The 13,841-nt window shown below is 49.7% G+C and overlaps 1 protein-coding gene across 8 annotated transcripts in view; it reads left to right on the plus strand.

The window, feature by feature from the left end:
- The window catches only part of ZNF512 (zinc finger protein 512), an 82,091-nt gene that overhangs the window by 46,136 nt on the left and 22,114 nt on the right, over nt 1–13,841 (plus strand). For 6 of the 8 annotated variants that reach the window (XM_045011465.1, XM_045011471.1, XM_045011469.1 and 3 more), the window contains 2 exons: nt 10,692–10,778; nt 12,208–12,306. In XM_045011465.1, coding sequence (XP_044867400.1) covers nt 10,692–10,778; nt 12,208–12,306 — 186 coding nt within the window. Of the gene's footprint in view, nt 1–10,691; nt 10,793–12,207; nt 12,307–13,841 lie in introns of all 8 variants that reach the window. The other 2 variants (XM_045011470.1, XM_045011472.1) reach the window with 1 other exon arrangement.

The following is a 13,841-nucleotide window of genomic DNA, read 5'->3' on the forward strand; positions in this document are numbered from 1 at the left end:
GGATACCGCCTGCAATTTGTTTCGCCCCCACCTTCCCACCCACCCTCCCTGTCCCTCTTCAGGGACCCCTCTCACGAGCAAGTCCTCTTACAGGAGGTCCAGACTCTGTTGAGCGTGGGTGCCATAGAGGCAGTGCCTCAGGACAGAAGGGGCAGGGGATTCTACTCCCGTTATTTTCTCATCCCCAAGGCGAAAGGCGGGCTACGTCCTATTCTGGACCTTCGCGAGCTGAACAAGTACCTGCTCAAGCCCAAGTTTCGCATGGTCACTCTGGGGACCATCATTCCCTCTCTGGATCCGGGAGACTGGTTTGCCGCCCTCGACATGAAGGACGCCTACTTCCATGTCGCGATCTATCCTCCACATCGTCGTTACCTTCGGTTTGTGCTCAACGACACCCACTACCAGTTCACGGTGTTGCCGTTCTGACTGTCCACCGCCCCGAGGGTGTTTACCAAATGCATGGCGGTGGTCGCCGCAGCTCTCCGACGTCGTCAGATGCACGTTTATCCGTATCTCGACGACTGGCTGGTTCGAGGCCAGTCCCGGCAACTTGTGATGGGCAACATGGCAGAGATCCTGTCTCTCTTTCAGCGGCTCGGTCTTCTCATCAACACAGAGAAGTCCACTTTGATTCCGACGCAGCGGGTGGAGTTCATCGGAGCGGTCCTCGACTCCACGACGGCCAGAGCCTGCCTCCCTCGCGCTCGGCACCAGACGATGGTCTCCATCATCCGGGACCTCGTCGCCTTCCCAACCACGACGGTGCGCTCCTGCCTCCGCCTCCTGGGCCACATGGCTTCGTGCACGTATGTCACAGCATACGCGCGGCTCCACCTCCGCCCGTTCCAGTCTTGGCTCGCGTCGGTGTACCGCCCTCATCGAGACCCCATCGACATGGTGGTCACGGTCACCAGGACGACCCTCGAGTCCCTCCGCTGGTGGCTCGACCCGGACGTCGTGTGTGCGGGAGTCCCATTTCACCCTCCTCGGCCGTCCGCTACTTTGACCACGGACGCCTCAGCGCTCGGTTGGGGGGCCCACCTGGGCAATCTCCACACGCAGGGCCTGTGGTCGGTCCAGGAGCTCGCCCTGCACATCAACGTTCGCGAGCTACGCGCCATCCGCCTGGCCTGTCGCACCTTCTGCGCCCGCCTCCAGGGTCGTTGTGTGACAGTATTCACGGACAACACCACCGCGATGTTCTACGTGAACAAGCAAGGCGGAGCCCGCTCCTCCCCCCTCTGCAAGGAAGCGATGCTCCTGTGGGACTTCTGCGTGACCCACTCAATTCACCTGGAAGCATCCTTTCTTCCAGGAGTGCAGAACGCGCTGGCCGACCATCTCAGCAGGTCGTTCCTCTCCCACGAGTGGTCCCTCCGTCCAGATGTCGTCCACACAATCTTCCGGAGGTGGGGGTTTCCCCAAGTAGACCTATTCGCCTCCAGGGAGAACAGGAAGTGCCACCTGTTTTGCTCGTTCCAGGGTCGCTCGCCAGGCTCCCTGTCGGACGCCTTCCTTTATCACTGGACGGATCGCCTCCTCTACGCCTTCCCTCCGTTCCCGCTCGTGCACCGAGTGCTCCTGAAGATTCGGAGGGACAGAGCCCACGTCATTCTAGTAGCGCCGGCCTGGCCGAGGCAGCACTGGTACACCCTGCTGCTCGAGCTCTCCGTTCGGGAACCCATCCCCCTTCCGTTGTGGCCGGACCTCATCACCCAGGATTTCGGCAGACTCCACCATCCGAACCTGCAGTCCCTCCATCTTACAGCTTGGTACCTGAGTGGCTAACCCACACGGAGAGGGACTGCTCTGCAGCGGTTCAACAGGTCCTGCTCGAGAGCAGAAAGCCTTCCACTCGCTCCACTTACCTGGCGAAATGGAAGAGGTTTGCTCTCTGGTGTGATCACCGAGGTCTTAATCCCTTCCTGGTACCGGTCCCTACCATTCTGGACTACCTCTGGAACCTTAAGGAGCAAGGTCTGGCGGTCTCCTCCTTGAGAGTCCATCTGGCAGCAGTATCCGCCTTTCGTCCCTCCGTGGAAGGTCGGTCCATCTTCTCGAACCAGATGGTTTCCCGTTTCCTCAAGGGCTTGGACCGCTTGTACCCGCCGGTGCGGCGCCCTGCCCCAACCTGGGACTTGAACCTCGTGTTGACCAAGCTGATGGGTCCTCCGTTCGAGCCCTTGGCCACGTGCTCCCTGCTCTACCTCTCGTGGAAAACGGCTTTCCTCGTGGCCATTACTTCAGCGAGGCGAGTTTCAGAGCTTCGCGCCCTAACGGTGGATCCGCCGTACACGGTCTTCCATACGGACAAGGTGCAGCTGCGCCCTCATCCGGCCTTTCTCCCGAAGGTGGTGTCAGCATTCCATCTCAATCAGGAGATCTTCCTCCCGGTATTCTTCCCGAAGCCGCATGCCTCGCCTCGGGAACAGCAGCTACATACGCTCGACGTCCGTAGGGCGCTCGCCTTCTACATTGAGCGGACTAAGTCCTTCCGGCGTTCGCCCCAGCTGTTCGTCGCGGTGGCTGACCGCATGAAGGGAGCTGCGATATCCTCCCAGCGGATTTCCTCCTGGGTCACTGCGTGTATCCGGACCTGCTACGAGCTAGCTCGTGTACCACCAGGCCGTGTCACTGCACACTCGACGAGGGCACACGCCTCATCTCTGGCCTTCCTGGCCAACGTCCCAATCCAGGACATCTGTCGAGCGGCCACCTGGTCTTCGGTGCACACCTTCGCCTCCCACTACGCATTGGTGCAGCAGTCTCGAGACGACGCAGCCTTCGGCTCTGTGGTATTACACTCCGCCACGTCTCACTCCGACCCCACCGCCTAGGTAAGGCTTGGGAATCACCTAACTGGAATGCATTGGAGCAATCACTCGAAGAAGAAAAGACGGTTACTCACCTGTAGTAACTGTTGTTCTTCGAGATGTGTTGCTCCAATCCATTCCAGACCCGCCCTCCTTCCCCACTGTCGGAGTAGCTGGCAAGAAGGAACTGAGGAGCGGACGGGCCGGCTGGGGTATATATTTAGCGCAATAGCGGTGCCACTCCAGGGGGCGCCCAGCCGGCCCGCCGGTGTTGCTAGGAAAAAAAGTTCCGAGATGCTGTGCACGCGCGGCGCGCACACCTAACTGGAATGGATTGGAGCAACACATCTCGAAGAACAACAGTTACTACAGGTGAGTAACCGTCTTTTCCTTATCCACTTCCTCAACATCACTCATGATTTTATATACCTCTATCATGTCCCCCCTTAGTCTTCTCTTTTCCAAGCTGAAGAGTCCTAGCCTCTTTAATCTTTCCTCGTATGGGACCCTCTCTAAACCCCTAATCATTTTAGTTGCCCTTTTCTGAACCTTTTCTAGTGCTAGAATATCTTTTTTGAGGTGAGGAGACCACATCTGTACACAGTATTCGAGATGTGGGCGTACCATGGATTTATATAAGGGCAATAATATATTCTCAGTCTTATTCTCTATCCCCTTTTTAATGATTCCTAACATCCTGTTTGCTTTTTTGACCGCCTCTGCACATTGCGTGGACATCTTCAGAGAACTATCCACGATGACGCCAAGATCTTTTTCCTGACTCGTTGTAGCTAAATTAGCCCCCATCATTTTGTATGTACAGTCATGGACATTGTAAGCACCTCGCGCATTCTCATGCAATTTATGCTGAGCCAGGACCTGAAAAACCAGGCGAGGAGGAGGCGGCTACGGCAGCGCGGCGACGAGAGTGATATGGACATGGATATGCACAGACAATCTAGGAAGTTTCTGGAAAGTGTAGGGGACAATTTCCTAGTGCAAGTGCTGGAGGAACCAACTAGGGGAAAAGCTCTTCTTGACCTGCTGCTCACAAACAGGGAAGAAATAGTAGAGGAAGCAATAGTGGATGGGAACCTGGGAGGCAGTGACCATGAGATGGTCGAGTTCAGGATCCTGACACAAGGAAAAAAGGAAAGCAGTAGAACAGAGACCCTGGACTTCAGAAAAGCAGACTTCGACTCCCTCAGGGAACTGATGGGCAAGGTCCCCTGGGAGAATAACATGACGGGGAAAGGAGTCGAGGAAAGCTGGCTGTATTTTAAAGAATTGTTATTGAGGTTGCAGGAACAAACCATGCCGATGTGTAGGAAGAAAAGTAAATATGGCAGACGACCAGCTTGGCTTAACAGTGAAATCCTTGCTCATCTTAAACACAAAAGAACAGCTTACAAGAAGTGGAAGATTGGACAAATAACCAGGGAGGAGTATAAAAGTATTGTTCAGGCATGCAGGTGTGAAATCAGGAAGGCCAAATCACACTTGGAGTTGCAGCTAGCCGGAGATGTTAGGAGTAACAAGAAGGGTTTCTTTAGGTATGTTAGCAACAGGAAGAAAGTCAAGGAAAGTGTGGGCCCCTTGCTGAATGAGGGAGGGAACCTAGTGACAGAGGATGTGGAGAAAGCTAGTGTACTCAATGCTTTTTTTGCCTCTGTCTTCACAGACAAGGTCAGCTCCCAGACAGCTGCACTCTGCAGCACGGTATGGGGAGGAGGTGACCAGCTCTCTGTGGAGAAAGAAGTAGTTCGGGGCTATTTAGGAAAGCTGGACGAGCACAAGTCCATGGGGCCGGATGCGCTGCATCCAAGGGTGCTAAAGGAGTTGGCCGATGAGATTGCAGAGCCATTGGCCATTATCTTTGAAAAATCATGGTGATCGGGGGAGGTCCCGGATGACTGGAAAAAAGCTAATGTAGTGCCCATCTTTAAAAAAGGGAAGAAGGAAGATCCAGGGAACTACAGGCCAGTCAGTCTCACCTCAGTCCCTGGAAAAATCATGGAACAGGTCCTCAAGGAATCAATCCTGAACCACTTAAAGGAGGGGAAAGTGATCAGGAACAGTCAGCATGGATTCACCAAGGGCAAGTCATGCCTGACTAACCTAATTGCCTTCTATGACAAGATAACCGGCTCTGTGGATGAGGGGAAAGCAGTGGATGTGCTATTTCTGGACTTTAGCAAAGCTTTTGATACAGTCTCCCACAGTATTCTTGCCAGCAAGTTAAAGAAGTCTGGGCTGGATGAATGGACGGTAAGGTGGATAGAAAACTGGCTAGATGGTCGGGCTCAACGGGTAGTGATCAATGGTTCCATGTCTAGTTGGCAGCCGGTATCAAGTGGAGTGCCCCAAGGGTCGGTGCTGGGGCCGGTTTTATTCAATATCTTCATTAACGATCTGGAGGATGGTGTGGACTGCACCCTTAGCAAGTTTGCAGATGACACTAAACTGGGAGGAGTGGTTGATACGCTGGAGGGCAGGGATAGGATACAGAGGGACCTAGACAAATTAGAGGATTGGGCCAAAAGAAATATGATGAGGTTCAACAAGGACAAGTGCAGAGTCCTGCACTTAGGACGGAAGAATCCCATGCACTGCTACAGACTAGGGACCAAATGGCTGGGCAGCAGTTCTGCAGAAAAGGACCTAGGGGTTACGGTGGACGAAAAGCTGAATATGAGTCAACAGTGTGCCCTTGTTGCCAAGAAGGCTAATGGCATTTTGGGTTGTATAAGTAGGGGCATTTCCAGCAGATCGAGGGATGTGATCATTCCCCTCTACTCAGCACTGGTGAGGCCTCATTTGGAGTACTGTGTCCAGTTTTGGGCCCCACACTACAAGAAGGATGTGGATAAATTGGAGAGAGTCCAGCGGAGGGCAACAAAAATGATTAGGGGGCTGGAGCACATGACTTATGAGGAGAGGCTGAGGGAACTGGGATTGTTTAGTCTGCAGAAGAGAAGAATGAGGGGGGATTTGATAGCTGCTTTCAACTACCTGAAAGAGGGTTCCAAAGAGGATGGATCTAGACTGTTCTCAGTGGTAGAAGATGACAGAACAAGGAGTAATGGTCTCAAGTTGCAGAGGGGGAGGTTTAGGTTGGATATTAGGAAAAACTTTTTCACTAGGAGGGTGGTGAAGAACTGGAATGGGTTACCTAGGGAGGTAGTGGAATCTCCTTCCTTAGAGGTTTTTAAGGTCAGGCTTGACAAAGCCCTGGCTGGGATGATTTAGTTGGGTTTGGTCCTGCTTTGAGCAGGGGGTTGGACTAGATGACCTCCTGAGGTCCCTTCCAACCCTGAGATTCTATGATTCTATGACATGGACCCAGAATTCTCTCAAACCGCTGGCCCCGGAGCTTTGGAGATCATGCTGTTAATGGGGCAGTTTCTAGCTATGGAACGCCGATTTTGGGCCCAGGAACAAGCACAGACTGGTGAGACCACATAGTGTTGCACGTGTGGGACGATTCCCAGTGACTGTGAAACTTTCGCATGTGTAAGGGCACTTTCATGGAACTTTGTGACTTGTTTTCCCCTGCCCTGAAGCGCCAGAATACCAAGATGAGAGCAGCCTTCACAGTTCACAAGCGAGTGGCAATAGCCCTGTGGAAGCTTGCAACGCCAGACAGCTACCGGTCAGTCGGGAATCAATTTGAGTGGGCAGATCTACTGTGGGGGCTGCTGTGATGCAAGTAGCCAAAGCAATCACTGACCTGCTGCTACCAAAGGTAGTGACTCTGGGAAATGTGCAGGTCATAGTGGATGACTTTGCTGCAGTGGGATTCCCTAATTGTGGTGGGGCGGTAGATGGAACCCATATTCCTATCTTGGCACCGGAGCACCAGGGCAGCCAGTACGTAAACCGCAAGGGGTACTTTTCAATGGTGCTGCAAGCACTGGTGGATCACAAGGGACGTTTCACCAACATCAACGTGGGATGGCCGGGAAGGGTTCATGACGCTCGCGTCTTCAGGAACACTACTCTGTTTAGATGGCTGCAGCAAGGGATTTAGTTCCCAGACCAGAAACTAACAATTGGGGATGTTGAAATGCCTATTGTTATCCTTGGGGACCCAGCCTACCCCTTGATGCCATGGCTCATGAAGCCATACACAGGCAGCCTGGACAGTAGTCAGGAGCTTTTCAACTACAGGCTGAGCAAGTGCAGAATGGTGGTAGAATGTGCATTTGGATGTTTAAAGGGACGCTGGCACACATTACTGACTCGCTCAGACCTCAGCCAAACCAATATACCCATTGTTATTGCTGCTTGTTGTGTGCTCCACAATCTCTGTGAGAGTAAGGGAGAGACCTTTATGGCGGGGTGGGAGGCTGAGGCAAATCACCTGGCCGCTGATTATGCGCAGCCAGACACCAGGGCGATTAGAAGAGCACACCAGGAAGCGCTGCGCATCAGAGAAGCTTTGAAAACCAGTTTCATGACTGGCTAGGCTACGGTTTGAAAGTTTGGTTTGTTTCTCCTTGATGAAAACCCACCCCCTTGATTGACTCATTCCTTGTAAGCAACCCACCCTCCCCCTTCGATCACAGCTTGCTTTCTAAGGAAATAAAGTCACTATCGTTTAGAAATCATATATTCTTTGTTAATTGATTATAAAAAGAGGGCGAGAACTGACAAGGTAGCCTGGGTGGGGTTTGGGAGGAGGATAGGAGGGAAGGAAAAGGCCACTAAAAAAATTCAAAGTAATGACAGCCTTTTGCTTGGGCTGTCCACTGGGGTGGAGTGGGTGGGTGTACGGCGCCTCTCCCCCTCCCCCACCCCCCCCGCATTCTTACACATCTGGGTGAGGAGGCTATGGAACATGGTGAGGAGGAAGAGTGGTTATACAGGGGCTGCAGTGGCACTCTGATCCTGCTTCCGTTCCTGAAGTGCCACCAGATGCTGGAGCATGTCAGTTTGATCATGCAGCAGCCCCAGTGTTGCATCCCGTCATCTCGAGCATCTCTCCTCTCCTCACGTTCGTCCCTCATGGCCTCACACTCACTTGCAGCTTCCCTGTACTGGGATAGGGTGACCTTCCACTCATTCAGATGAGCTCTTTCATTGCGGGTCGATTCCATGATTTCTGAGAACATTTCATCTCGTGTCCTTTTGTTTTTTTTGCCGCCTTATCTGAGATAGCCTTTGGGACAGAGGAGGGAGGCTTGAAAAACTTGCAGCTGCGGGAGGGGGGGAAAAAGGGAGAGAAGTATTTTAAAAGATACATTTTACAGAACAATGGTTATACTCTTTCACGGTGAACTACACTATTCACATTACATAGCACATGTGATTTCAGTACAAGGTCGCATTTTGCATCTTAATATTGAGTGCCTGTGGCTTTGGTGTTAGAGATCACAGATGCATGTCCGGGCAACGGAATTCGGCTTGCATGTGGCCATGGTAAGCCATTGTCTTTTGGCTTCTGCAGCCTTCATATATCTAGCGCTCTCCTTTCCCACCTACCAAGCAAAGCCCATTGAGTGCTGCAGTTTTCCTGTTAATGTGCAGCAGCAGAAAACAAACTAACCCCCCTGCCACCATCCAGTTCTCTGGGATGATCGCTTTAACCCCTCCCCTCACTGCGTGGCTGGTATCAGGGAAGATCCCTGCTAGCCAAACGCGAAAAGCTCAGCGCCAATCTTTCTCCCCTCACTCTACCCCCCGCTTGGCTAACTGCAGGGAAGGATTTCTTTTCAGCCACAGGCAAACAGCCCCGTAGGAACGGCCACCTCTGTCCCCTTAATTAAATTCCCGTATTTCAACCAGGTTACCATGAACGATATCACTCTCCTGAGCAGGGGTCGGCAACCTTTCAGAAGTGGTGGGCCGAGTCTTCATTTATTCACTCTAATTTAAGGTCTCGTGTGCCAGTAATACATTTTAATGTTTTTAGAAGGTCTCTTTCTGTAAGTCTATATAATATATACTAAACTATTGTATGTAAAGTAATAAGGTTTTTTAAATGTTTAAGAAGCTTCATTTAAAATTAAATTAAAATGCAAGGCCCCCCAGACCGGTGGCCAGGACCCAGGCAGTGTGAGTGCCACTGAAAATCAGCTCATGTGCTGCCTTCGGCACCCGTCCCATAGGTTGCCTACCCCTGCTCCTGAGAATAACACAGCAAGATAAAGAACAGATGTTGCTTGAATGCCAGCAAACACCAGGACCATACGCTGCCAGGCTTTGTCATGCAGTGATACCAGATTACTTGCTACTAGCATGGTGTGGTCAAGTGTCCTACCATGGAGGACAGAATAAGGCTGCACTGCCCAGAAACCTTCTGCAAAGGCTTTTGGAGTGCCTCCAGGAGAGCTTCATGGAGATGTCCCTGGAGGATTTCCGCTCCATCCCCAGACACGTTAACAGACTTTTCCAGTAGCTGTACTGGCCGCTAATGCATCCCAAGTCCTCAGGGCAAATTAATCATTTAAAAACGCTTGCTTTTAAACCATGTTTTATATTTACAAAGGTACACTCACCAGATGTCCCTTCCATGGCTTCATGGTCTGGGATACTGCCTTGGGAGGGTTGGGAGGCTACTTCAGTCAGGCTGAGAAAAAGATCCTGGCTGTTGGGGAGAAAGGAGTGCTGTGTGCTCTCCGCAAGCTCCTCCTCATCTTCCCCGTCCGCAGAATCCTCAGGCATGGCTGAGATTACCCCCTCCTCGGAATCCATGGTCAGGGGTGGGGTAGTGGTGGTGGCCCCCCCTAGAATTGCATGCAGCTCAGCATAGAAGCGGCATGTCTGCAGCTCTGCCCCGGACCTTCCATTTGCTTCTTTGGTTTTCTAGTAGGCTTGTCTGAGCTCCTTAACTTTCACACAGCACTGTAGTGAGTCCCTATTGTGGCCTCTCTCCATCATGCCCTTGGAGACTTTCAAATGTTTTGGCATTTCGTCTTTTGGAACATAGTTCAGCTAGGGACTTCTCTCCCCATATAGCGATCAGATCTAGTTCCTCCCGTACAGTCCATGCTGGTGCTCTTTTTCGATTCTCAGACTGCATGGTTATGGTCACCTGTGCTGATCAGCGCTCCACGCTGGGCAAACAGGAAATGAAATTCAAAAGTTCGCGGGGCTTTTCCTGTCTACCTGGCCGTGCATACGAGTTCAGATTGCTGTCCAGAGTGGTCACAATGGTGCACTGTGGGATAGGTTCCGGAGGCCAATACCATCGAATTGCGGCCACACTAACCCTAATTCGAAATGGCAATATCAATTTCAGCGCTACTCCCCTCGTCGGGGAAGAGTACAGATATCGATATTACCAGCTCTTTATATCAAAATAAAGGACTTCGTTGTGTGGACAGGTGCAGCGTTACTTCGGTTTAACACTGCTAAATTTGAAAAAAACTCATAGTATAGACCAGGCCTGAGTTGTGAAGAATATGTTTTAAGGTTATAACAACCAACAAGAATGGACTTTTTATGTAGAAACCCATGATTAAATTGAGTCTTCCTAACTAGTGATCTAAATCATGATTTAAATCAAATCCACCCTGCCTGCTGTGCTCTTGCCCCCGGCCTCTTCATTCCCCAGGGGGGCCCACAAATATGTTTGGTGCTGGGCCCACAAAAAGTTAATCCGGTCCTGAATCAGTGTAGTCAACTGCTCCTTCCTCTCCATGTTACTTGTGGTTTTAGGAAAGTGGGCAGAGACATATCCATTCTCTTTTTCTTACCCTGTCTCTTTCTCTAGTCTTTATACCCCTGTAAATCTGTTCATTGACTTCCAAATGCATGGTGGGTTTTTTCTCACTGTGCAGTTATCTGACCCATACAAGGTTTTCTCCTTGCCTGCTGCCCCATTATCTGAGGTTTGTGTTAATGCAGTCTGCACTCTTGTTTTACTTGTAGGAGATGTTCACGTGTCATCACTGTGGAAAACAGCTCAGGTCTTTGGCAGGAATGAAATACCACATCATGGCAGATCACAACAACCTGGTAACGTTTATATTGTACGTCTAGCAGAAGCCCTGACCTTCCAGGCCAGACAGCCCTTTGTTGCTCTCTTGATGCACAAAGAGACTGAAAGGTGGTGGGTTGTCAAACATTTTCTACCTTTAAAAATTCAGGTCTTATCTAACCAGTTTTTCCTGAAAGACTGAATACATGGAAAACTAGTAGCATTGTGATGTCAGAAATGCTAGGCAAGTGACAGCTGATAAAGATGGGAAGGCCTTTCTATTCAGACTCTTTAAAACACTTGGGTGTGAATTTGTTATTAATATTTATCAAATACTCTGGAGGGGGAAAAAAAAAAACCCAGAAGAAATGATCTGATTATTAAAGACTCTATATTTCTCACCCCTTCACTAAAGGGCTGGGAGATTTTGTAAAATACAGATCAGAGTCATCCAGCAATTACAGAGTAGACTAGTTGAGATCCTGACATTTTCAAAGTAAAAAAGCAAGCAATAAACACCTTTCAGTCCTCCGTTATCCTGCATAAAGATACACAAAGGGCATAACCCATTTTCCCCCTTTAGTCACCTTTAAGAAGCCTCTGTCTCTAGGTCTGGCAGTGAAGAGTGAAACCCTTTGGGAGATGTCATTCAGAAGAGTGGGAGAGAGTTCCTAGGCTTGGTGAATTTATCCCTCATTGCTTTTTGTATAGTGTTTATAACCATGGTATCTAATAGAATAAATAACTGATGCAGGGCTGTCCATCTGTGCTGCAGAGTTTGTCAGTTGTGTTACTGCTGTTCGGAACCCTGAGGACAGCAGTGAGACCAACGAGAATTGTATCACTTTCATGCTGCTACTGCTTGAGAAGCTCTGAGCAACAGCTGAGACAGCAGGAGTTATTCACAAGGAAAGAGGGGACACAATGGAAGAAAAGGGAGGGGGGATTGCAGGCATGCAAAGTAACAGAGGCCTCCCCTGCCCCTTAACTCACAGGATGGGAACAGCAGAAAGAGAATGTTCCTCCACTCTGGAGAGCAGAGGGTCTGGGCAACTTGAAATGTATCCGATACCTGGGAGTCAGAGGCTGATATGAGAAATGGAGCCCCAACCAGATAGCACCCTTATAAGGTCCTCGTATATACTCCTCTTCCCAGCAGCTGTAGGTTGGCTGGGCTTTTCATCAGCGTGGGGGCCTTTAGTATGATCACCTGTGAAATAGTTATCACCCCACTGGGATGAATGGAACAGTTCATTCCTCTTAAAGTTGTTCCGTTGTCCCACAGACTTAAGCAGAGATTGCTTCATCAGATACATTCAGGTCACTTTTGGAAGGTTTCCTCCACAGCCATAGATTTAGAAAGTGCTTAGATTACGGAGCTGGATTATGGAGCAAATTCCCAGAATGTAGAATTACAGAGTGCTGTGGGTCCTGTGCTCACCTTTTTTCTCTCTGCTTTGCTTTTAGCCAGTTGTGAAGGAGGGAGGTGAATTAGATGAGCAGTGTGAACGAGACCGCCTCCGGAAGGTGCTGAAACGAATGGGAAAGCTAAAGTGTATGAGGGAGGTGAGCTGCAGTATCTTGCGTCCCAAATGAAGCAGCAGCCTTTGCCAGAGTTTAGAGCACTGCATGGTGTCTGCTGGACACACTTACAAGAGCCAGTCAGTGGGACTTGTGCCAAAGCTCTGGTTATGGTTTTAAGACAATGGGCCTCTTCAGAAGAAGCTAATGCTGTTAGGTAACTGGGTGGACAGCACAATGGCAGAAGGGATTAAAATAGACAAATATAAAGTGATGTACGTTTAGAAGGAATGATTTAAATGATCTGCACTCACTGAACTATTGTAACCTCTTACCTAGGGATGTGATCGGTTCTGGTGGGCTTAGCTCAACCCAAATTATAGGGCTTGATGTAGGTATTTCTGCATGAACATCTCTGACATAGGTTGTGCAGGTCAGACTACATGATCATCATGATTCCTTCTGGCCTTAAATTCTATTAATCTATTGAAACTTGAAGCTGTAGAGGTAATTGTGAAAAGAACAGACATCTGCTTAATGTGCAGCAGTGATCAAAACAGCGAGTAAGATACTTAGGAAGTACAATGGCTTGGATAAACTTTGGCCACAGCTCTATTCTCAGTGAACAGGTGTGTACTTCACCACAAATTGCCCAGCCCATCTCTACAATCTGAATGAGGTCAATAACTGAATGAGCCATGTAGACTGACAGCCCCTCTTGCCTCTGTGGGTGGTCTGTCTGTGTAAGGGCGGAGAGAAATTGGCAGGAGACAATGTACGCTGGCTTTTTTCCCCAAGCTGTAGCTGCTCTACAGAAAGAGAGTTTCAGTTTACAAGACCTTAGTGTGGTACTTCTCATGCACTGAGTTCACAGCAGGATGGGAGGGGACAAACATCTAATATTTGTGCTGTCATCAGTGTGTCCACACCTAAGATTCTGCATTTGGTGTTCATCATTTTATCTCAGAAAAGACAAAACAGAAATTTAAAACAAAACAGTAAAATCCCAAGGAGGGCAACAAAAAAGATTTGGCAGCTATTTATAGTGGGGCTGAAAGGAGAGTACCATAAGAACGGCCATACTGGGTCAGCCAAAGGTCCATCTAGCCCAGTATCCTGTCTTCTGACAGTGGACAATGCCAGGTGCCCCAGAGGGAATGAACAGAACAGGTCATCATCAAGTGATTCATCCCGTCACCGATTCCCAGCTTTTGGCAAACAGACGCTAGGGAAACCATCCCTGCCCATCCTGGCTAATAGCCATTGATGGACCTATCCTCCATGAATTTATCTTGTTCATTTTTGAACCTTGTTATAGTCTTGGCCTTCACAGCATCCTCTGGCAAGGAGTTACACAGGTTGACTGTTCGTTAAGTGAAAAAATACTTCCTTTTATTTGTTTTAAATCTGCTTCCTGTTAATTTCATTTGGTGGCCCCTAGTTCTTGTGTTATGAGAAGGAATAAATAACACTTCCTTATTTACTTTCTCAGCACGTGTCATGATTTTATAGACCTCTATCATATCCCCCTTAGTCATCTCTTTTCCAAGCTGAAAGTCCCAGTCTTATTTATTTCTCCT

The sequence above is a fragment of the Mauremys mutica genome, chromosome 3, assembly GCF_020497125.1.
Source record: "Mauremys mutica isolate MM-2020 ecotype Southern chromosome 3, ASM2049712v1, whole genome shotgun sequence".
Taxonomy (NCBI): Eukaryota; Metazoa; Chordata; order Testudines; family Geoemydidae; genus Mauremys; species Mauremys mutica.